Source organism: Lepidochelys kempii, chromosome 3, assembly GCF_965140265.1.
Source record: "Lepidochelys kempii isolate rLepKem1 chromosome 3, rLepKem1.hap2, whole genome shotgun sequence".
Classification (NCBI taxonomy): domain Eukaryota; kingdom Metazoa; phylum Chordata; order Testudines; family Cheloniidae; genus Lepidochelys; species Lepidochelys kempii.
The window spans coordinates 207,344,102-207,368,866 of NC_133258.1; the positions used below are offsets into that span (position 1 = coordinate 207,344,102).

The 24,765-nt window shown below is 43.8% G+C and overlaps 1 protein-coding gene across 3 annotated transcripts in view; it reads left to right on the forward strand.

Annotated features, from left to right (window-relative positions):
- Window positions 1–23,285, forward strand: part of DHX57 (DExH-box helicase 57) — a 32,388-nt gene extending 9,103 nt beyond the window's left edge. For all 3 annotated transcript variants that reach the window (XM_073339822.1, XM_073339823.1, XM_073339824.1), the window contains 18 exons: window positions 2,091–2,212; window positions 2,497–2,692; window positions 3,936–4,060; window positions 5,442–5,575; window positions 7,672–7,726; window positions 8,261–8,466; window positions 9,469–9,585; window positions 10,028–10,124; window positions 11,774–11,947; window positions 12,297–12,497; window positions 13,597–13,873; window positions 15,666–15,761; window positions 15,854–15,937; window positions 16,571–16,705; window positions 18,443–18,517; window positions 19,178–19,312; window positions 21,442–21,642; window positions 21,781–23,285. In XM_073339822.1, the coding sequence (XP_073195923.1) occupies window positions 2,091–2,212; window positions 2,497–2,692; window positions 3,936–4,060; window positions 5,442–5,575; window positions 7,672–7,726; window positions 8,261–8,466; window positions 9,469–9,585; window positions 10,028–10,124; window positions 11,774–11,947; window positions 12,297–12,497; window positions 13,597–13,873; window positions 15,666–15,761; window positions 15,854–15,937; window positions 16,571–16,705; window positions 18,443–18,517; window positions 19,178–19,312; window positions 21,442–21,642; window positions 21,781–21,924 (2,574 nt within the window). In that variant the 3' untranslated portion in view covers window positions 21,925–23,285. The remainder of the gene's footprint in view (window positions 1–2,090; window positions 2,213–2,496; window positions 2,693–3,935; window positions 4,061–5,441; window positions 5,576–7,671; window positions 7,727–8,260; window positions 8,467–9,468; window positions 9,586–10,027; window positions 10,125–11,773; window positions 11,948–12,296; window positions 12,498–13,596; window positions 13,874–15,665; window positions 15,762–15,853; window positions 15,938–16,570; window positions 16,706–18,442; window positions 18,518–19,177; window positions 19,313–21,441; window positions 21,643–21,780) is intronic.
- Window positions 23,286–24,765: the final 1,480 nt, after the last annotated feature.

Genomic DNA, 24,765 nt, shown 5'->3' on the forward strand with positions numbered 1-24,765 from the left:
CAGAAGAAAAATGCTGCTTTCCCTTAATTTTTTGAATAGTTTACGTTTAATACAGTACTGTACTGTATTTGCATCTTTTTTTATTTTTCTTTCTATACTGCTGCCTGATTGTGTACTTCCGGTTCCAAATGAGGTGAGTGGTGATTGACTGGTCAGTGCGTAACTCTGGTGTTCTTAACTCTGAGGTTCTACTATATTGTTAGAAAACAGATTAGACTTCTTTGTTGGATAACTGCAGACGCAGTTCTACAGCTAGGTTTATAAGGAATCGGTCCTTATACTTGAGAGCATAAACAAGAATAACATTTCCTGCTGTACTGTGTGTGCACAGTTAATTACACTGGAATTTTACACTGTTATTAGTTAACATTTGTAGTAGAATAGAGTCCAGTGGCCCCAACTGGTTTGGGTTGCGTTGTGCTATGCAGACTTAAATGGTATGAAGAGCTGGTCCATGCCTTAGAGAGCTCAGAATCTTAAATAGCTTGAGAAGTATACTGAAGTATAATATATTATATATATAATATACTTCAGTATATTATACTGAAGTATAATAATTTCCTTTTGAATTTTAATAAGGGGTGACTTGTTGAGTTATACTGCTCCACAGGACTTCATAATGGGACTTCGGAGTGTAGAAGCTTTGTTTTGCAACAGTTCTGTGCTTGTCTTTCAGAAAAGGAAAATCTGCTTAAATTGATTCTTCCCAGCTGTCTGAATGACAGTGGCTCCTTATGACCTGAACTGTTTAGGAAGCCATAACTTATCTATTATCAGATGCTGTGTAGATCACGTTTTTGTTAGGCCAGTGGTTCTCCAGCTCTTTAATTCCGTATACTTACAGTAGAGCTCTTCTCGTGATCCTCTCCTTCCTATTATCCCAGGCCTACACTGCTTGCCTCTCAAAATGCTCCATTCTGTGGATCACCTGAAGGTTCTGCCTGCAGCAGGTGATCCTCAGACCACAATTTGAGAACGACCATTTTAGACATTTGTAACACCATTGCAGACAGTAAGAGCGCTTGAATTTTCATGGATTTGTTTCTAATTTTGCATTATTTAAAGAAGAGGCTGATTTTCTTTGAAATCGAGGTAATACGGCGACCAGTATTCTAGTAAATTTTACTGCTTTAGCAATAGGTGTTGGCCAGAATTGTAACTCGTGCAGTTGCAGAAATGCTACTGTAGCCAATACACTGCATGTGAGAGTTTCTCTTTTGGAAATCCTTACAACTCCTGTTAGGCAAAGTTAACAAATCTGTAAACTTCCCCGATAGAAAATGAATCATCGGCATTAGAAGATAAGACCATGTACTATGGCAGAGTGCATATGAGAGAACAGGAAGGAAACACTATATATTTGGAGTTAATGGAAGCTGGAGGTATTTGGCACATTTGAAAAACATGCCAGTTTGATTAAGAACTTAAATATAGCTTAAGGGTGCAATTTTCAAAAGTGCCTACGGGGTACTTTGGGCCCCCCAGGTTGAAAATATTGGCCTAAGTTTCTAGCTTTTATTTGTAAAGATAAATCTTCCCGATGCAAACTGAATATAAACAAATGCAGTTTTGTCTCTCTGCTCACAGCTTTGAAAGTTGCAAAATTTTGACCTTAATATTTTTATAAAAGAAATCTTAAAGGCTGCAGGAATTGATGATTTGGGCCCCCATGCTCGCCACAGGAAGCTTTCCACTTACTATGAGAGAGTAAACTTTTTAAACCCTCCTTTTACTTCGTGCAGTTTAAGGAAAGATTGCCTTACATAGCAACTGTTGCTAGATAAATTCAGGCTAAAAATAAGGTGTACATTTTTAACAAGCAATTAACTTTTGGAACAACTTACTAAGGGAAGTGGGTGATGCTCTATCACTTGAAGTCTTTAAATCAAAATTGGATGACTTGCTAAAAGGTATGCTCCTGCTCAGCCACAAAATATGGATTTAATGCAGGAATTACTGGGTAAAATTCTATGGCGTGTGCTATGCAGGAGGTCAGAGTAGATCATAATTCTCATCTGAATCTGTGAATCTAGGGCAGGATTTGAGGCGCGTAACCAAAGAGATCAATTTCTCTTAATTATGTTTGTCAGTCTTCTAGGCACTTCCAGTCCATGTTGCAAGAAAGACAGAATCTCCCTGCGTGGGAAGAAAGAGAAACCATTCTTGATTTGCTGACTAAGCATCAGGTGCTTGTTGTGAGTGGCATGACTGGGTAAGGATGCGATTTACACACACCCTTCTAGTTTCAAACGATACATGGGAAGGCATATCTAAAGTTTAATTGTACAGTCTGTGTTCTGCAATGATCAGGTGCTCGGGTACATAATTCATTGATGTTAAATTACTTCAATCGTAGATGAATTTTGAATTAAGGAATTTTACATGAAGTGTGACCCAAACTAATAAAAGCAAGGAAATACACATTGGAATCCAACCTCCTAACTCATTCTGACAAGACATTTTTTTAAACATTTAATTATTTTTTTTGTCATGCAGCTGTGGGAAAACCACTCAGATTCCTCAGTTTATTTTGGATGCTTCACTGAGGGGTCCTCCAAATAGGGTAGCCAATATCGTATGCACTCAGCCTCGCAGGATCTCTGCCATTTCTGTAGCTGAACGCGTATCCAAGGAGAGAACAGAAAGAGTTGGGATTACTGTGGGATACCAGATCCGCTTAGAAAGTGTAAAGGTTTGTATGCTTTGCCTGTTTTTTCATCTAGTTCTTTTAAACTGTGTGTATTAGCTGTAAAAGGTGCAGACTGGCTGTCCTAGAGATGTAGTCCTTTATCCACAAGATTCATACAGTATGACCAGAGCAGTGTGAGCTTCCCCATGCTACCTTGCCATTTTGCCTCGAGCCACATTGTCAGGCACGCCTTCTAGGATGAGACAGCGGTAGCAATAGTCTTAGTGTATGTTCATTGGGTAGCCTCCCTGCAGAGGTGGCCGACAATGAAATCAGCACTGATAGTGGGTTTTGTGACCTGAACACTTGTCCTCTGGAAACTGGACTGAAATCACTTTCATTAGTCACTAAGCCGGAATCAAAGCCTAGCACTTCAGTCCTTAGTGATGTGGGCAGAATTTGAGCTAACTTCCTACTAGTGACATTCTGTCGGACATCCATTCCCCCTTTTCTAACATTTTTCTTGGATAAAGCAGACTTAGTATTTTAAAGCTATATCTGCCATTTGATTTCTCCTGTCATCCACATTTGACAAATTTTGCATCAATACAAATTGCAGAAGTAAAGTCAAATCTAAAATAAAGACTGTCAAAGATCTGAAGCTAAAAAGTTGATTGAACAAAATCTAAAGTAAGTTTTGAGTGAAAAACAAAACAGATCAGTTTACAACTGTTTTGCAAAAGGTTTGATTTTTAGTTTGTTTTGTCCATCCCTTCTTAACTTGAGCCTTGCAATTTTAACCTTGCTCTTTTTTTCTGTCCCTGATGTTGACCATAATTGCAACACCTTTTCATTCTGTCCCATAGGGCAAAATATGCATCAGTCATGAACGATTCTGTAATCCTTCATTAGTCAATCGAATAGAGACCAGAAACACAAATGGCCAGCCCTCTTCCTCCAGAGCCAGTCCCATCTCCCTTACAATAGCTCTCACCTTCGTTGATGGAGACAAATGGTCAAGTGTTTAACATGCAGCTATGGAAGCAGGAAAGATTTAGATGAGATAGTGTAGATATGTCATTGTCCTCTTGCAAAACGTCTCTGTGATAAGGACCGGATAACTGCATTTAAGTTGAATTAAGGGTAAGGTGAGAGGAAAAATTGCTTGCTCCTGCTTGAAGCAAGAAATGTTCAGGTTGGACATGCGTGCCATATGGCAACCTGCTCTCGCTAGACTTTGTATTAGGAAAGCTGTTAAACTTTTAAAATTCCACTGAACGTTGTGTGTCCTTGCTTACTGTTCCAGTCACTGGCTACCAGATTGTTGTACTGCACGACTGGAGTGCTGCTGAGAAGACTAGAAGGAGACATGACTTTACAGGGAATCACCCATGTTGTTGTTGATGAAGTTCATGAAAGAACAGAAGAGAGGTAAGTAGTTCCTTTTTCCATACCTGAAAAGGAAATACATGAAGGTGAGCACTGAGATGACTGAGTAACAAACTACGAAAGTCAAAGGGCCTCCAGCCAGTGTGATGGGCTTCTGGCAGTACTCTGCATGCACGGCCATATGGGAGAGTGTGGTTACTGCTCCTGGTCTTTCTCTCCCTGGAGACTAAGGGATTTGTTTGTGCTGTGGCAGCTCCTTGAGGAGAAGGCACATCGGTCAACCCTCACGCTTTCAGTCACATTTTAAGGAAAGTTTTAGGATGGGACAGGAGGGACAACGGAGGTGGGTTCTTTAGGTCACTATCTCTTCCCTGTTTCAGCTTGCTGTCCCCCAACTACACTAATTCTCCACATGCTGCCTCTGGAAGTCCTAAAGACCCCTCCCAAGTAGAACACCCCAAATGGGGCTCGCCCACACTTCTGGGCTTTCCCAGACCAGAATTTCCTAATTCTTCCCCCTATCCTAATCCAACCTCTCCCAAACACACCCCTCTTACCAGCTGGTAAGGGGCTAGGCCTGTTGGTAGCTCTAAAACCAGAGAAGAAGGGATGGGGGGCACTCCTTAAGATCCTCCACGCGAGATGCTTTTAGTACTACCTGGCCAGCTACAGCTATGTGGATGGTCACTGGGTAAGTTTAAAAGCATTGGTCATCCCCTGGAAAGCTCTGTACGTCCTGGATCCTGCCTGCCTGCAACCACCGCTCTCCCTACAACATACTGACACTGCTGTAGTCACTGGAGATGCTCGAGCCTCTTCATTATAAAAGAGAGGGGGCTGCTGGCAAGAGCGTTCCTTGGGAGGGTCCACAGGACTGGATACCCCTCCCCTCCACCTCGCTTTCCCCCAGTTCACAAACCAGCTGCACTTGATGACCACCTAGGCCTCCTGCAAAAGCTATGTACTTGACATGTTTTTTGGTGAAGATGGTGGGAATGCTTCTATGGGGAGAGGGGCAGAAAGGGGTTGTCTGCTGCTTTGATTTACTGGCTGGCTGAGTTAATTTGTGTGTGTGGGTTATTTAATATTGTTGGGTGGCGGTTACTATGTTATCATCAGCTTAATTAGCTGTTAGGGCACCAAGAGCTTGTATTGCTTAAATCTAAGTAAATATACCAAGGAATCCAGACACTCTGGAAAGGGACAGCAGAAAAGTAGGTAATTGTAACCCAAGGTCACTTACAGTAACTTACCAAATTCCTAGCTAAAGGCCATAACCAGAGAGGCACTATTGTGAGTACAGCTTGACATGGTGGTATTGCCATGCTGGTGGAGACCCCAGGAAAGGGAGCAGACTAGAGAGAGAAGAGATTTGGAAATTAACACTGAAGAAATTCAGATGTCTTTTGCTTGTTTTCTTCAGTGACTTCTTGCTGCTGGTTTTGAAGGATATTATGTTTCAGAGGCCAGACCTGCGTATTATACTAATGAGTGCCACCTTGAATGCAGAGCTTTTCTCTCAGTACTTTAACTCCTGTCCAGTTATTAACATACCAGGTGAAGAACGGTTATTTTTTTATTATACATTACGAGTTATTTTACTGGCTTGGTTTCAGCTTAGTTGAGAAATTTTACAATGGAGTGGGGCGTGTTTCTCTGTTAGTGTATGTTACAATGTTACTTATGAATAATAGCACTGTTTAGCTTAGGGATAGAGGTTGCAAACAATGTCTGGTTTAGGGGTAAGGGTGTCAGGCTGAGGATTTCCCAGCCCCTGGCAGTGATCATACCGCAGGCTATAAAGGGCAGCCTAGGCATGAACCTAAAGAATAAATGTACCATTTGTTTATTTTTACTTTATAAAACTGCAAGTCTGTTTGCCTACAAGAATCTGTCCATCAAATAATGTACCATTACATATAGTTTGGCATAAGACCCACTTACAAATATGTAACATCAATATATTTTATGATGTTTGAGAAATATCATTGTCTTCTATTGACATGAGCTCAGTGCTATTTTTTGTTCATTTTCTATCTTTTAGCCGTGCATCTCTAGCATGAGGCACACATTTCCCACACCAGGCAATTTCCGTTTGGCTCTCTTCCAGAAGCCACAGTAGAGCTCTTGCAGGCAAGAGGAATTCAGGACATATAACACTGGTCCTAGGCTGCTGTCGTACCTATGTGCATTCAAGAAGCCTTATTTTGTCTCTAAAAATGTCCCTCTTTCTTGGTTAGATCTCATTTCCGCCAAAGTCCTATTAACCCTGCTGCTTTATGGACAGCAGGCATTGCTGCTTAGCGCAACACCAAGAATACCTTCCTTTCTTAGGAACAGTATGCTGCATACACACCCATACCCTCAGCCCCTGCATTCTCAGTAGATCAAATACGAAGATGGGGATTTAGTTGCAGCGTTCACTAAATTCATTTAAAATATAGAGAATAGTAACGATTAAAATGCTTTGCTGCAATTTTTTTTTAAACAGAATTTGGTAAACAAGCAATTCATCTTTTTAGTTGGAGCCTTTTTTGAAGGTGACTTGCTCCTTTAGCAGATGATATTCCCCCGTAAGCACAGGGCCTGGATGAAGAGCAGGTGTTTGTAGCTAAACCCAGATAAAGCAGAGGTGATAGTATTGGACACGTTTCGAAGAGTTACGTTATGCCACATTGCCACTCTCAGTAGTGTGTGTCTGCCCAATTGTCCATGATTTACGTCCAGTTGTTCTCTTGGGCTTCCCATTGAGACTGGATAGTCAGTTAGCAATAGCAGCACAAAATGCCTTTTATCCCCTTTGGCTGGCCAGGAGATATTGTCCCATTCTGCCAGATGCGGACTCAGTCACAGATGTGACCTTCAGTATTGCGACATATTTATTATATGAGAATGAAACCATAACTACTAAAACTCCAGCTGGTGCAACACGCAGCAACCCACCTGCTGACTAACACAGGTCATTGGCTATCCATCAAATATCCGATCAAGTTAAAGGTGCTGGTCATGATCCTCAAAAATTTCAGAGACAGCCTGACCTTGCTGCAGTTCTCCGAATGATGGAATTTTCTATGACAAGGAGACCTGGAGACAGCCTTCTTGATGGTTGGCCTACAGCTCTGGAACTCCTACAAGAGCCAAGAATGGCAAGAAACTTTATCTGCAAGACCCAGCTCTTTGACATAGCTTCCGCAAAACAGGAAAAAACAGTCCCTTCCGTTCTGGTAAATGGGGAGAGGATCGAGTATCCAGGTGTACGTGTAGGCCCCCATTTGGATGTATGCATATTTATACAATGCTCAGATATCCCACTGAGCGTGATATAAATACCTAACTAGATGGAAATACATTGCTTCCTATAATTCTAATACTGCACCAAATTACCTTGCTACAGGAATCCTCTTTGTGTAAACTGGGTGAATGCCAGCAGTGTTCTTGAAAAACGTCAGCCATTTGTTCTGGACTGAGTTGTGTTCCCAATTGCAGTATAGTTCTAAAAGAATCTCCATAGTGCTGTTAAGTTCACGAAGGTGGGACAAGGGGTGAAGTGGTGAAACACAGTGTGAGAAATTGTAAACGCTAGCCCTCCCCTGACCTCCACTCCTGAAATTGTAGCTCGCATTTTGCTTTAACATTCTAATTTTTTTCTTTAGGTCGGACATTCCCTGTGGATCAGTTTTTTCTGGAAGATGTAATTGCAGTCACAAGGTATGAAATCATTGACCGCATTCTCACAAGTAACTGCCCTTTGGAATAGTTCCATTGTTGTATGCAACATAGTTGTTGCTGTGTCGGTCCCAGGATATTAGAGAGACTGGGTGGGTGAGACAGTATCTTTTATTGGGCCAACTTCTCTTGGTGAGAGCGTTTTCATGCCCCACAGAGCTCTTCTCCAGGCCTGGGAAAGGTACCCCAAACATCACAGCTTCATGCAAGGTGGAACAGATTGTTTAGCATAAGTAGTTAGGACATATTCTAAAGGACCATTCAAGCTTTACAATATGTGCTAACTACTTATGCTAAGAGTGATGTTACATTCCCAGCACTCCTACCTGCTCCTAGTAGGAGTGACAGAAAAGAGAAGTCAGGGCTATGATTAGCCACTCATATTCTTTATACAAATTTGTAAGGCATGCAGGTACCATGGTAATGGGCAAGGCATAATACCTTGAAAGCTTAATTTAAAGGGCAGGCTGTACAAACAGCTTTCCCTATGACTGAATTCTCTCTGGTCATGTTCAGGTATGTCTTAGAGGATGGTAGTCCGTACATGAACAACACGAAGCGAGGTCCGGAAGAAAAACTTAAAGCAAGACGCAAGAGAACTGCATTAGAAGAAGTAGAGGAAGATCTAAGATGTTCTCACCTCCTAGAGGATGACACTACTGTCAAGGATTCAGTCCCAGACCAGCAATTAACTTTTAAACAACTCCTGATACGATACAAAGGTAATCTCGCTCTCTCTCTCATCCCTAAAAGCATATTTACACACCCAGCTGGTACTCTTGAATGTGTTGTAAAGTATACTACACGCATTTTCATAATTTGAGGCTTCATGGTTCAGAAAACCTGACCTATGAAGAAAGGTTTTAAAAAAAAAAACAACGGGGCATGTTTAGTCTTGAGAGAAGAAGGCTTGTGGGCGACTCTATAAAAATATTCAAATATATGAAGGGCTGTTGTTAAAGACGACGGTGATCAACTGTTCTCCATGTCCACTGACGGCAGGATAAGAGGTAATTGTCTTCATCTGCAGCAAGGGAGATTTAGGTTCGATAGATGGACTCCACTGGGGTGTATATTGACTTGCAAAATAGTGACCCGATAAGGCTGCATTGTGTTATCCACTCCTCCTTCTTTTCATTGTAATCCTTCATGTACAGTTCTGGGGTTGCATCTTCTGGTGGGGGTGGGGCAGATTGTAGTAGCCCAAAAGAGTAAGGGGCTTTTGGGGTCTGTTGTATTTAAGAAATGAAATACTGGGAGGAGGCAGGACAGAGTTTGTGTGCGGGGTCCAGGAGACCTCTGGTGTCAGTCCTGGGCTGCCCCCATGGCATTCCCAACTCCTGCCTGGTACCAGTGGGAGTGAGCAGTGCTGGGCTGGCCCCAATGTGTTTATTCATGGGATGTGGCACACAGGAAGTGTGGTGCATTGGGAGTATATGAGACCCAATAGGGGGTGAGGGAGAGGAGAGGAGAGTGGGAGGAGTGGTAGAGTTAATAAGGAGGAGTCAAGGGGAGGAATGAATGAAGAGAGAGACTGTGAATGGGGGAGGGCAGGGCAGACTGCACTCAGAGGTATTACACTTACTGTACCCTTCAGCCATATCTACAGGGATGCAGGATCCTGCTTGGTGAAAGGTTGCTGATCCTCTGTGTGGCCATTTTCTCAGTTAACTGTGTAGTGTATGCTCTTTTATGAGACACCAACTCACCAATTTCTCTTTCAGGGATTAGTAAATCAGTGCTAAAAACGATGGCTGCCATGGACTTAGACAAAGTTAATCTGGAATTAATAGAGTCCCTGCTGGAGTGGATAGTCAGTGGGAAACACTCTTACCCACCAGGTAACCTGACTGTCCATTGTGGGTTGTATAACAGGGAATACGTGTAACAGTTATGTGCTTGTGTAGATTGTGCCAAGCTGACGCTTTCATCCAAAACATAATTTCCATAACTTCCAATTTTATCCGAGGACATTGAGTCTATCAGAATGGGGAGGCCCCTAATTTCTATGGGGATGGGCAGATGGGTACACTGGGCCAGCTCAAAAGCTATAACAAAGAGATGTACCTTTGACAGTATGCTGACGTCTTTATCTGTCTTGTCTGGTTAGATTGTAAATTTTTTGGGACGGGGTCATTGCTGCTTGTGAGTTTATATGGCGCGTAGCAAAATGGAGCTCCAGTTTTGACTGGGGCCTTTGTGCACTGCAGTAATATCGAAGTGTAATAGTGCATTTTAGCTGAACTCTTCTATTGACTCTTTTCTTTCCCCCTATATATACAGGTGCTGTACTGATATTTTTGCCTGGTCTTGCAGAAATTAAGATGCTTTATGAACAGCTACAGTCTAATGCCCTTTTCAATAATAGACATAGTAAACGGTAAGTCTAGTGTCCCAAAATGGTTAGTGTGTTGAAGTTAAATTAAGGGTAAAGAAACCAATTAAAAAAAATTACCTTCTACTCAAACTCTGATATCTGTCTCCAGTTACAAGTGCAGATTACTTACTGTTTGAGACAGCTGGTGATGGAGAAGGCTTAGATGCCATAATCTCCATTTCTGTTCCATTTGGAAAGGTCCTTTGAGTTAGCACAGTGGCATATTTAGCATATTTGCGATGTAAGTTCTAGTCCCGTTTCCTCAAACTGGGGAAGGGAAAGTTGCAGTTTTGGTGACCAAGGTAAATATAACTTTAGAATTTTGGGAGGCAGTCAGATACCACGGTAATTGTTGGATAAGAACCTAGATAGTCTTTATGTGCTGTTTGCAGTGGGTCTTCATGCACTAGCTAAGGCTATCCAATGGAAGGCTGAAAAACGTAGAGTCTAACTTTCTTTTACCCTGTTTTGCACTTCAAAAACATCTGAGTTTTTAACACTGTGAAGTATTGGGTATTTCTAAGGTAAAACATTCTACATTTTGTGCGAATGATGAGGAAGAAAATCAAGAGTTAGGAAAAATAAGCTAATACTTGGAGGGAAGCTGTCCCATGCATATTTAGATCACAATCTAAACATTGCATTTAAATAAGAAGTAATTCTCCTGGTTAGGTTGAGTGACCTTAGCCTGATGTGTTGTGGTGACCAAATTTCTCAGTGGAATAGAGTGACACCCACAGAATGACTTGTGTAAATCTGGTGGCAGCCCTGGTTGTACATACTGTTTTAATTTCAATCTTTCAAAAAGCACCTAGCTAAGCCCTTGGCCAGTGATAGCAAATCATAGACACATGTGTTGCCTTAGGCATGCAGACCCTATCACTACCAGGCTCCTTAAGCTTTCTGGTGAGTAAATACGGAAGGGGCTTATGGGGATAGAAAGACAGCAGAACCCTACAAGGCACAAATCTTGGCAGAATCCCTCACCGGCTTTGGGGAAAGACAGTGGGCTCCCACTTAGCTGCTCAGAAGAGCTCTGCTCTCAGGACCCTTCAGCAGAGACCTCAACCCAGCTCCAGCTCTGAAACCCAGTCCCCCACCGAGAGTGTCCTTTCCCCCCGATAATATTTTAAAGGCCTGCTCCCCATGGCCAGTGCAAGGTGGGGTATGGAACCCTATCACAGTGCCACTTAAGAGACTGGATCTGTTCAGTCTAAGGGCTGATGGAACTATGGAGAGAATCAAGAAAACCAAGCTTGCTGTTAGACTCTTAAGGAGGGGGTCTCGTTTTCTTTGCTCCTTCGAGCTCCAGACTCACTTCTATGTCAGCAGCCAAATCCAGTTACTGGATATTTGCAAGTAAACTCTGTGCGCTGCATTCTGCCTGGTGATTATATCCACCAGAAGAGCTAACAGTGAAATGTAGCGAGGAACATGTCTATCCCACAATCCATGGCCCTTGGAGTCCCCATTCTGAAGTTGTGGCAGGACATTCCAATGTTGGGACAGGGGACATGGGCTGCACATGGGCTCCATTCTGAGAATGGGAAGGTACAACCTACAGTACTCTGGGCTAAAGTTGTACGAATGGGCAGATGTTGGGAGGAAGAAAGGTTGGCAAAGATAAGCATGCGCTCATCTTTCTCTTCTAGCTGTGTTGTTTATCCACTCCATTCCTCACTGTCCAGTGAAGACCAGCAGTCTGTGTTCCTGAAGCCTCCTGTAGGAGTTACCAAGATCATCATATCTACGAACATTGCAGAAACATCCATCACCATTGACGATGTGGTCTTTGTGATTGATTCTGGGAAAATGAAAGAGAAAAGGTATTGGGATTATTCTGGTGGAACTGTGATCTCGGAAGATGATGTGTTCTGCATGGTATCTGTTTAAAAAAACTGTCCAGAACATTAGAGTATGAATTCACATCTGTTAAAGAGCTGGAGAAAATCTGAAAGGGCTTCATTCTGCAACTTACTGTGTGCACAAAGCTCCCATTGATTCAGTGGGAGTTCCATGCATGACATCCATTACAGACATGCATCCATAGTGTTGGTAGTTATGGCCCTCCAAAAGTTCATAGTACCTCTCAGCTTGAGCTTCGGTGTTGGTGCTTTTCGCTTGCTTGAAGTGAAACTCCCATTCTCATCCATTTTGACTTGTTTCCTCTTGTAGATACGACCCCAGCAAAGGAATGGAAAGTCTGGAAGACACATTTGTGTCCAAAGCTAATGCGTTGCAAAGGAAAGGGCGGGCAGGGCGCGTAGCCTCTGGAGTCTGCTTTCATCTTTTCAGTAGCCATCACTACAATCACCAGCTTATAAAGCAGCAGTTACCCGAAATACAAAGAGTGCCTTTGGAACAGCTCTGTCTCAGGTAAACCATTATCAACGTAATCGGTCTTAAAGGGCCATCCCCCAGGACAACCTCTCTCTCCAGGCGGGAGCAACAGAGTTATCACACCCCCACCAGGCTCCTGATATCATAGGAACCAGCAAGCCCCCCTCTTCTCACTTTTGTTTTGTTGATTGGCTGTTGAGTGCTCTCGTCTCTCACTGACTACCAGTCTACCTCTGCTTCAGGACTTTTGGTCTTCCCACCCACCATGTTACTGCCTCAAACCCATCCTCCACTCACCATTTCCTTGGCCCGGCCCCATCCCTATAAACAAAGGCAGTGCTAACAAGATAATCCTCTGAGCACTTTTTTGGTATGTTGCATTCCTTTCTTGCAGCCCCATATTTGTTGTCTTTTTAAATTACAAATTCTTTTGGGGGTAGAGGGACTACTGTGTCGTCTTACGTGTTTGCACACAGCCTCGTTCGATCCCAATTAGGCACTACTGCAATATAAATATTAAAGAGGGAGGCCTTTGACGCTCATGCCGGTAATTTAGGATTAGAAGGTACGTTTGCAAAGCCAAAGCCCAGTGATGTAAATGGGAGTCTTTGCATTGACTTGAATGGGCTTTGAATCAAGTCTGTGGGATCAAAACTCATCCCTAATCGTTTTGGACCACTTCCCAAGTTGAATTATGCCTTATTGGCTCTTGGCCAGGAGGAATGACAACTCGTTTGCTTTATGGTGTGGAAGGCCTGTATAAAAAGATGGGTCTTGCACCTTGTTGTGACAGTCATCAGATCTGAGCTTGTCCTGATCTGCAGTAGTAGCAGATTCCTTAGTTATTGGTTAGCTCACTGCCCCTGCAGCTGCAGTGGCAAAGGGTGGAGAAGAGGCCGTCTGGGATTGTGTAGCCTGTGCCTGTTAAGGGCTTTAAAGATAAGGATCAGCATCTTGAAGTGGATCAGAAAGTCAGCAGGGAGCCAGTGTAGACCCTGGAGGACTGGTTGGCTGTGCTCCCATTGGCATGGCCTATCTAGAAAGCAGGCCATGGGAAGGGCACTCTCAGTGATTTGGAAGAAGTTTGCTGCTTTGTCCTATGTCAGCAGACTGAGTTGTCATCTTTTTCCTTAAGAATTAAGATTTTGGATATGTTTTCTGCACACGGCCTTCAATCTGTCTTATCCCGCCTGATTGAGCCGCCAAGAATTGAATCTCTGCGTGCATCGAAACTGCGACTGCAGGACTTGGGCGCTTTAACTCCAGATGAAAAACTCACCCCCTTGGGGTATCACTTGGCCTCCTTGCCTGTAGATGTGCGGATTGGAAAACTAATGCTGTTCGGCACCATTTTCCGTTGCCTGGATCCTGCCCTAACTATAGCAGCAAGTCTGGCCTTCAAGTCCCCTTTTGTAAGTATGCCGCCCTGAACTCCGCCTGCGCGCCAAGATCTGAAAGCTCTGTGTTATATTCATCAGTGAACAGTGTAGTGTACTGCAACATACTACTCTTAAATTTCTTACCAGTCCCACTTACGGCACAGCGCATCTTTGTGTTCGTATAAAATGTTTTTGTGTCTGGACTGGAAATAGTCATATCGTAAGTACATGCACAGAGACAGAAGTATCAAGAACAGTTTGATCCCTAATAAAAAGAACATAATACTTTACTGGAGGATGGAATTCTTTTGAGCCAAATAACTAATCCTTGTTTTCAAATGACACAGTGGTATTGGGCATGCTGTGAATGTAAGAAGAGGCCAAAATAGCACCAAGAGAACAGCAGTCCTCTTCAAGAGTGTGAAATTGATCAAAGACTGAAGTGATTATAAATATTCACTAGTACATAAAGCTTCAATTTTTAATTCTTGCTGAGTCCAGAAATGCAATCTATAAGTGTGTGCAAGGAATAGTCCTGGTGAAATTATAGGTGTCTGCTTTACATCTCCTACGCCCACCTGTGTTTGGAAGCAGTCGTGGTCTTGCTCGTGGTGGTTATGAAGCTGACAGTTCTGAGCTCTGAGTATAGTGTTCATTCCTGAACTCAGGCTGTGTGCGCACACGTCAGCTTAGCTTGTAAAATCCGGTGCTGTTCTGTACGTCCAGTGGGTGTAGTTGTTCGATCTCTGTCTAAAGCAATATACGACCTCATATCAAAGATCAGGACTGAGTGTTCCATCTCAGTGTATGGTTTTGCCACCTATAGTTAATGGTACAAACAGTCTCTATTGTGGACAATACAATCATGAAATTGCCTCTGCAAATCCCTTGCGGTTGGAGTTCTGTAAGTCTGGAATGTATTATAGAGTGGTGTAACTGTGTTTGGGGCCCATACGTCCACTGCAGATCTGTTTTGTTAAATCATGGTTCTGAAATGCCCCATCCTATAGCCATTCTCTTTCCATAGAAGATAGGTGGCTTTCAGACTTTCTCTTCCCTCCTCTTTCCTTCTCCATTGCACATTTCTCCTTTTAGCTTTAACTGTATGAAATTGTTAGGGGGTTTAAAGATGTGTTTTTTTGATAGGTTTTGGCCTTGTGCAGATCCAGAGCAGGGCTCTGCTTTTAATTATTTCTTTCCTGAGCCACAAATTGACACATGGAGGGCCTGGTGCAGGGGCATTCCCCTCAAGTGTTACGGCTGTGAGACATTCATTCCCAGTCAGAAGTGGGAAGGTGCTAGGCTCAGGGTTTTCTCTAGTGTAGACAAGGCCTTTCTAATGCTTCCTAATCTCCTCCAGTGAGGTCTGCCGCGGCAGTTCTCGGAAAGAGAAAGGAAGGTTGTTCCCCAGTATGTTGCTTCTGCAGATGCAGCCTGATCCTCCCTCCTTCCGTTTCTTCACAGTTACATTATTGAGGGTAGGGGAAACAGAGTTGCTTAGGATGTTCTGGAAGTGAAGCTTTTTATAATATCAAATCTTTGGTTAGTATGCAGACCTCCCCTAATGAATACGTTGCTTTGGGACGGTTCTGGGACCAGTGAGTCACAGCATGTAACTCCGACAGCAGGAGTCTGCATAGGCAATATACCCAGAGAATTTCAGTTACTGCTTAGTAAACTTTTTTTGTCATGGATATGAGGACTGCAACTGATCAGTAGCTTACTGGTCATGTAAGAAAGACAACGTGCATTACCAGTGATAAAGCACCTGTCTTGAGCAACGATGGGAGAAGCAGAGATGAAATGTGTCAATCTATTTATTTAGGTGTCTCCATGGGATAAAAGGGAGGAAGCGAACAAAAAAAAGCTGGAATTTGCAATAGGAAACAGTGATTACCTGGCTCTTCTCCAGGCTTATAAGGTGAGCTAAAAATCAGTGACCCAGATCAAAAGTGTGTACATGTTCTGAAATTTAAGGCATCATCAATAAAGTTTGGTTTCTCCATTATTTAGGGATGGCACTTAAGTACCAAAGAGAGTTCTCGTGCAAGCTACAGCTATTGCAGGGAGAACTTCTTATCAGGAAGAGTTCTTCAAGTAAGTCAGTTTTGATTCAGTATTTTTCCGGATTAATTTTTAAAAAGTCAGTAATTGCCATCATGTTGTCAGTCAGGTCCGTCTTTATTTCACCTCCTCTTCTTGCCCCATCCTTTTGATCTTCTTCCAAGTTCAGCTAAGAGCTGGGAAATATTACTGACTGTAACTTTAGCCAGCTGTCTGAGCCTGTAATCCTAGTGTAACCAGACATGTTTAATTTAAAAATCAACCCAAGGCTCAGACCAATGTTGGAATATTTCAGCTCAGAAGGAATTGGCTTGAGAGAGTTCTGAACAGCAGCAAAAGCTGGGTTGGAAACCTGTCCACCTTAACTGCAAGCTCCTCCTACTCTGTTGGATTGGATAATGTCTTCAAATGGAGAGGGCATACGGATCCATGCCTTTCACATATCCACTGGTTGTCTTACTGCAAGCAACCAAAGTGATCATAGGTGATTGTTGGATATGCTGAAGGATAGTCCTTGCAATTGGTGTTTAAAATGGGAAGTCTGGTGTGAATTAACCTCACATGCATGCTGTTGGCAGACAGGATACTGGGCTGGATGGACCTTTGGTTTGACCCAGTATGGCCATTTTTATGTTCTTATGTTCAAGGCTTTCTGTTGACTTATAGGAAATGGCGAGCCTAAAAAGGCAATTCACAGAACTGCTGTCTGATATTGGATTTGTGAAGGAGGGGTTAAGAGCCAGGGACATGGAGAAGAGGTGGTCTCGAGGAGATGGTGTTTTGGATGCTACTGGAGAAGAGGTAACTGGATCTTTACTGCTTTAAACTGCTGCTTTAGTCTCTAATCAGCCTTTGTAGCAAACGTTCACTGATTTGGTGTGCTTGCTGGGGCAGGCTTGTCTTGCTATCCAATGTGATTAGTGATCACCATTTTCTTCTTTGTCAATCTACCATCCCTCCTCCCTTCTACTTTGGAGACATGTATTATAACATAGGTCTGGGGTCAGAGACTGAGGGAGTTAGCCACTGAGGGCGTTTATACTCTTGGTTCTACAGCAACAAATCTGAGGTGCATGCTCACTGCCTAATGAATAACCATTCTGCAATGGCCCTGTGGCAGGACATGCAATTCCCACAGCATGGATCTGCACAGACAGTGTATTTGGAGGTGAGTCACTTTTCTGCACCCTCCTAGTGCTGCTTTCCAGTAGGTTTCCAGTATAGCCCTAATGAGAGCTGTAATCGCAACGGGACAGAGGTGTAGATGACTGTTGCGAGGTCCATGTTGGAAAGGATGGCTGCGCTCTCCTGACCAACTCTGTAGGGTGGAAGGCGCTATGAGTGAATCTAGGGAGAGAAATAGATCCAAGGAAACTGAATGTCTGGTATGCACCATCAGACTTTTTTTTTAACCTCTAGTTAATTATCAGTTGAAGTAATTAACACACTGGAGTAGTTAAGGCCTTGTCAACACTGTACAGTTCACTCGAGCGACCGGCACAGCGGTGTGACCACTCAAACTGGCCTGGCCCAAGTGAGAGGTGAGAGCAATCACACTCGAGTTGCTGGATCCACACTGGTGCTGCACTCAGTCAGGTGAGGTGCTGGGCTTTCTGGGGGCATATCCCATGGTTCTTAGCGGCTCATGGTTCATATCCATGCTCTAATCAGAGCTGTCTTGTGAATTCTTTCACAATGTATTGTACGATAACTTATCTGTTCTTCCTGGGCACATGTGCAAATGTGATCTTAACCCACCAAGTCAGTAAAGTAACCCATTTCCAGGTTGGTGCACACTAGATTGCTGTCTGTGGCCTACATTCCAAACAGTGTGAAGGCATGGATCCAATCTGGAACCTATTCTAGATATTTTCATATACCACACTCATGGCCATATTATCTGTGCAGTGATACCAAATGTTGCAATTAGTGCAACTCTCATTTTGGGAACAGGAGATAGATATTGGGTATTAGATGTGGTTGAGGGCATTTCAGCCCTATGAAAGCAGTAGTGTGCTTTGCTAAGGAGATCACGCAGGCCGCACGGAGCAGTCGAGACAGCTGATGTAGGTTTTAATAGCTGAAGAATCTCCTTATGCCAACTGGTAGTTCTGGAGCGGGACAACAAGCGCACAATGGCGAGACTACACCATCATGCAGACCTGGCGAGGTTTGTGATTTATCCTAGGGATCAACTACATAGTAGCATGGAATAAATGTTTGGGGAGTGTCCAGATTAGCTTTGACAAACATATTAACTATTGCAAATTAATTGGCAATTAGTTTAATTAAAGGTTAAAAAGAGTGTAGGCAAGACATAACCTGAGAGTGCAGAATCCAGTGACTGCTCCTAATATGAAGTTACATATAGTTGGCTCAAAAAGAGAGTACCAACAGTGTCAGTAATTTAGTTTTAATATGAAGTCATGTTCTACAGTGAATCAAGAAATCCCTGGTTTTCACTGAAGGGTCACTGGGACAAGGCCTGTAGGTAGTAACCTGGAATTGTAGTACTTATTGTATGTATTTATTTCACAGGCAAACTCTAATGCAGAGAACATCAAGTTGATATCAGCAATATTATGTGCTGCTCTGTATCCCAATGTTGTCCAGGTAAGAGGGTGCTTTTTTCCTTTTCCATCTTCATTTGCATCCCACTCCCTTTTGAGTGGCAGATCTGTACTGAATGCTTTGACTCGGGGTTACTCTGGCAGACTGCCTCTTGTTTAAGGGTACGGTATCTCCACAGAGCATGCTGCCCCTATTGCTTTAGGCCTTGGCAACTGAGCTCCCATTTACAAACTCATGTAGCTGGCTACTGCTGTCATTCCAACAGACTTTTATTTTTAGTGTGATCTTAAGATGCCAGGAGCATGCATCAGTAACCACCACAGGCCACAGTCTGAACATGAGCAGCAGGAAATGAATTCTGGGGTGAAAGCCAGAGCATTATAAAACCAACCCCCAAACTGTATCGACTAGTTTTGCAGAGTGCTGACAGAACTCTGGTAATGGGGTCTAGATACTTCCAAAGTCACCTCTGGGCCGAGACCAAGCAAAAACATATCCTAAAAGGAATTTGTTTGAGAGTTATGAGCAACTGAAAATATTGGGTTAAATGCAAGCTGGAATGCAACACAGTACCTTTCTTGATGTCTAGGGTAATACTTCCTGTTGTTGTTGACATAGTAATAGATGTGGGGAAAGATGGTTTACTTGGGGCAGGAGGTGTAAGAGAGTTATTTTATTACTGTTTATTATCTTCACATTTAGGTGAAAACCCCAGAGGGGAAATACCAGTATACCAGTGCAGGAGCAGTTAAATTACACCCAAAGGCAGAGGAGTTGAAGTTTGTTACAAAAAATGACGGTTATGTTCACATTCATCCTTCCTCAGTGAATTATCAAGTAAGGATTTTTTTCCAACTCAGTAACATACATTCTCTACGTTTTTAAAAAAGACATTACTTCAGCTAAGTGCTGCTTGGATTATGAACTAGAGCACTGAGCAGCCTCAAACACACAGCAACGGTGTGCTTGAAATCCTCTCGGTGATGGGTTTCAAAGAGCGGCACAGATCACAGGTAAGAGCCTCCATTACAATAGATGACAGAGACTCAAATTTGGAAGTTAAGTTTGTTGGATCCAGCAATTTCATGGCCCTGATTTTCAGAATTGCAAGAACGCACGTTCATGCAGAGTTACCGCAATGGCAGGGGATTGTGCCTGTAGGGATCACCGCAATTGTCCTGTCCATGCAATCTCAGGAATTGTGCAGGAGATGGCAAGTGTTTATGCATGTAGCATCTTTACAGGGGCAAACTGACTGACAGGAGGGCTCATATTTCTACCACTGAAATACTTTATTTGTAAATAATTCACTGTTGAAATGCACAGTATCACTTCTTCCTATGAGATCAAATGCAATAATTTTCTTTGAAGTTGATGGTATCCCATTAATAAAGATCACGAGGGAAACTTACCATTGAACAGGTGCTTGTTTTTGGGGTTTTTTTTATGAAAGTGATACATGGTAATGCTGATCCTCCTTTTTGAGGATACAAATTAGCTGTTAAAAATCCATATTACATTGTTAAGTATAATAACCCATTGGAGTATTGTAAAACTTAATTGTTTATAAATCTATCCTGGTGAATCAGCCCAAGTCTAAACTAACATGAGAATGAACCTCTTACACGTCAAACTCTCCTTGCTATCCTACATGGGCAGCAGGGAACTCAAGGCACTGTCAGTAATTGGCTGATTTCCTATAGGCCTTGTTGCTGAGGTGGGTCCTGAGGAGAGATTTGAAAGACAAGAGAGTAGTGTCCTAGAGGATTAGTTCAGGGAGGCCATGCTGTGAGCGGGGCAGTATGGAAGAGGCGTAGACATTTGTGTGAGATTCTGATGAAGGGCAGAAGAGAGAGAGCACAGGAGACAGGTGGAGGAGACAGGATTATGTTATACGTGACATTGTGAGCTCTGCAATGGCACGTTTCAGAAATACAAACAAATCAATGCCACGTGGTCCCTGTGAGCAGCTGCAGCAAAGCCCTCTTGCACTCACGGGAAGGGCAGCTGTGCGGAGGAAGCGGGCAGTGACTCCCAGGCAGATTCTGACGAGCAATCCCCGGAGGAGAGCGTGCCATGCATCCAGCAGCTCCTCCCCATCCTTGCTGTCAGAGTCTGTGGTGCTCAAAAGGGACACAGGTATTACAGGAATGACTAAAGGCACCTGTCTAGGTAGAATGAGACCTGGGGGGAGAACAAGCAGAGCCACTGGGCTTTCCCACCACCCAGGGTGCATAAAAATCAATGATGGTTTTGAAAAAATAAAGTCAGATTTTTTTATTTAAATTGGATTTTTTTTTATTTTGTTGTTTAAATTATAAGTTTTTCTTTTTAAAATGCATCTGTTTAAAATGAAATCTGAATTAAAACAAAATATGTTAAAGCCTAAACTTATCTCTTAGAACATTGAAATAACAAAATAAATATACTGACTCTATGAGCTTCTGTCGCAAACGCAGAGTTAAAGGCTGCTTTTCTGTGTAAAGAAAGAATCAGGAAAAACATGTAACGTTTGGGGCCAAGCTTCGTCAGTGTGGCACAATAGGTCAGCCTGAGTAACTTAGGAGACTGGATCTTTTTCAAGAGAGTTAAGCAAGTAAGAACTGAAGTGCTGGTCACTTTTACTTAGGCATATTGAAAATGTTCCCAGGCTGATGTGAAATAATCAGTTCAATTCAGTAACTGCAGTTAATCCCTCAATTTAATAAATCCTCTAGTTTTAAGTGTGAAATATGTTTCGATAAGAGAAGTTTGTGTGTCTAAAACCTTTAAGGTTGTTTTGAATAATAAAAATAAATCGTATATGCTGTTTTATACGCACAGGGCAGCGAGCAAGCCAGTAATCTGCAAGGGAATGGGGATCAGATTTATTCCTTAACTGTCTGAAAACCTGTGCTCAGTGACACTAATGTAATCACCATTCTTACTCCTAACTGACTACAACCCTCTGGCATTGAATGTTCCAGACCAGGCACTTTGACAGCCCCTACTTGGTGTATCACGAGAAGATCAAAACCAGCCGTGTGTTCATCCGGGACTGCAGTATGGTGTCAGTGTACCCGCTGGTCTTGTTTGGAGGAGGGCAGGTCCACGTGCAGCTGCAACGGGGGGAGTTTGTCATTTCGCTTGATGATGGATGGATTCGATTCGCAGCAGCCTCCCACCAGGTAATGAAACCAGCGAGTAAGATTGTGAGTGCTTCAAACCTTGCTCTGCTTCTGCACCACACAGAACATGCAGATGTAGAGTACAGGGGAGAAGCTATTTCATGATCTTTGTGGGGGGTGTTTCCTTGTTTGCTTCAGGTGGCAGAGTTGGTGAAAGAACTCCGCTGTGAACTAGACCAGTTACTCCAGGATAAGATCAAGAATCCCAGCATGGATTTATGCACGTGCCCGCGAGGATCCCGTATCATTAGCATGATTGTAAAGCTTGTGACCACCCAGTAATCTGAGAAGCACTTTTATAAAGACCCACTTCTAACTGTGCTCGGAAATGGATTCTGGTCCCGCAATGTTTTTGTATTGTCAGAGTGTGGCATTGATCCTGGTAGTGCTAAATTGGTAAATGGGCCGTTTTAGCTTTCAGAAAATAGTCAAAGAAATAAACCTGAGCAAAATGGCTTCTGCTGAAAATGAAAGGGCTCACGGAACAAACTAAGGAATGGAAAGCTGGCAATTCTCGTGATAGTGATTGAAAACTCCAAATCAGAGAAGGAAAGCGTAGAATTTGTTTTAAAAAAAAAAAAAAAAATTCTGTTCAGTGCTGGAGTATGTTTTCTGTGGTCTGTTTTTGTCAGTGTTCTGTTTTTTCCGGTACAGCACTTTTAACTGACTTTTGTTAGGAAGATCAAGGAATCACGTGCTATGCAGCTTGCCCTTGGAGCAATATAATTATCAAGAGAGAGAGACAGCGCACATTACCTGGTCAGGCTGCCCAGAACTTTTCTACAATCAGTATAAACTACATGGCCAAGAATCCCACCTTCAGCAGCTGTTCAGTCTAACATCGGCACTTATCAATCATTTTAGGGTACAGCAGCTGTTAAAGGAGCTCAGTTTAAGGACTAGTACGTGAGTTGGTCATTAAACTAGTTGATTGTCTTTAAAACTAAGTGTGTTGGTCCCTCATCAGTGTGAAAAAGCTGGTCTGCCCCTAGTTATTCACTGATCGGAACGTTTGTGTTTGTTTGGACCTGGCTCTGACCAATCCCACTGCGATTTCGTATCCTTCACTGGAGTAGTGGTGCCCAAACTTTTCCTGTCATGTCCGTCCCGTTCTCCCCCCAACCCCCCCACCCCGGCCCGTACCAGTCATGGAATTTGTCTCCCCCCCACCCCCCAATTACTGCGCAGCCAGGGCTTCCTCAGCTGAGAAGCTTGAGCTGAAGGCAGAGCTGGGTATGGGGAAGGAGCTGGCCTGGGGGCAGAGAGGGAATGAGGGTGGAGCCAGGCTGGGGCTGGAGCAGGGGGCGGAGTGGAGCTGTGGCTGGGGGCAGAGCGGGGCTAGGTGGTTCTCCCTCCCCACCCATGGGGGCTGGCCTGGGCCCCGCTGCGCACCCCCCTGAACATTCCTCCGCACCTCTGTAGCTGGGCGTGCCCCACAGTTTGGGGACCACTGTTCTAGGGTGTCTTCTCAAGGAGCTGGGACTTGCACACACATGGCTGCATCCAAAGCCCGCTGAAGTCAGAGGAGCCTTTCTGTTCACGTCAGTGGGCTTTGGACCATGCCCACAATTCCCCATCCAGCCAGGAGAGAGATGGGACCTTTATATCTTAAATTGATTTCAGTAAATGACTGTTGTGTTAAAGACTGTTTCCTGCTATCATCCCTTATTAAATCTCTAAAGGCGGCGGGCTCTTCCTCCTGAACAGCTGCTTGGCTGGCCGCCCAAAATACACCAGCTTTCTAAGGGCAAAGCTGCTCAAATACATTTACACCCTTCTCTTCCCAGAAGGGCTGGAGTATTTCCTCCATGGGTTTCACTGACATTGATCCACCTCTGGGTGGTAATCAACGTGAATGTGAAACTCTGCTACTTAACAGGAAATCGCCCTGCTCATGTGCACTGGAGACCAACTGAAAAGAAGTCACATGTTTCAAAGTCATAGAAGCTTTCTAGCCAAACCCTCGTGCGGAGGGACCAGGCAATGGAGCCAGGGACCTGGAGCACTCGGGATTGATCATGAAATATGGAGCCTTCCCCTCTGCAGTGCTTACTTTCAGTCGAACAAAGATGTTTCCAGAAATGGCTGTTCGGTGCCCCGTGGGAAATATCTAGCGGAAGGATCCTTTGTGCGATTACAAGTGAAAGCATCGTGGCCTTCGCCTGCTGCTTGAGGATCATTTGGACGGAAGCACTGTGACTGCATGGTTTGGTGCAGTGGCTAGTTGCTTCCCAGGGGAGATGGTGGTCACAATTAGCCGGGGCACATTCCTGATGGGTGCTGGCTACTGCTAGCAGCCCTCCACGTGTTCGCTAAACTGGCCTGATTCCTTGACAAGGGAATTGTGCAAATTGCCTCTGTTTAAAGCAGTGAATCAGTCAGCCCTGGAGGCAGGAGGAGGACCACAGCCGGCTTCGGAAAGCACACACGTCCCACCGCGAAGGGATCTGTCAGAAGGGGCAGAAAACCATGCTCCGCAAAAGGAAGGGGGCACCTGGGCAAAGGGAGGGAGCCCGCACCAGTCAGAGCAGTCACAGGAGAGGGTTTGTTTGTTTTAAACCTGCTGCCTATTAATGTCATTGGGTGACCCCTAGTTCTTGTGTTCTGTGGAGTAAATAACACTTCCTCATTTACTTTCTCCACCCCAGTCATGACAGATATATTCAGGCCTCTGGCCCTTCAGTTAGTGGCTGAGAAGCTTTTTGGGTTAGGGAGGAGAGAGGGTTTTTGGCCTTTTTCTACGTCGGGGAAAAGGGCACCAACCATTTTATCCCCTTTGCAGGTCACCTTTCAGAACCCTGTACAAGCACTGTTGCAGTTAAGCTGCAGTCATTACCCTTTGCTATTATTTGACTAAGTCAGTTTCCTGGGAGATGTCCCACTAAAGAAGATGCCTGATTTAGCCTGGCCCCATTAAGGGTACTGCGGCAGCTTACATTTCCACAGCCCCTTTCATACCAAAGTGCTTTACATATGCTACAGATACAAGACCACGGCATTGCAGGCCCCTGGAGGGGGAGAGCGGTCACCAGCGGCACAGGAAACACACAGCGCTGGTGAGTGCCGGGCAGTGTTTGTCAATGCCAATGAAGCAGCACCTTGCCCTTCCAAACACATTCTGGG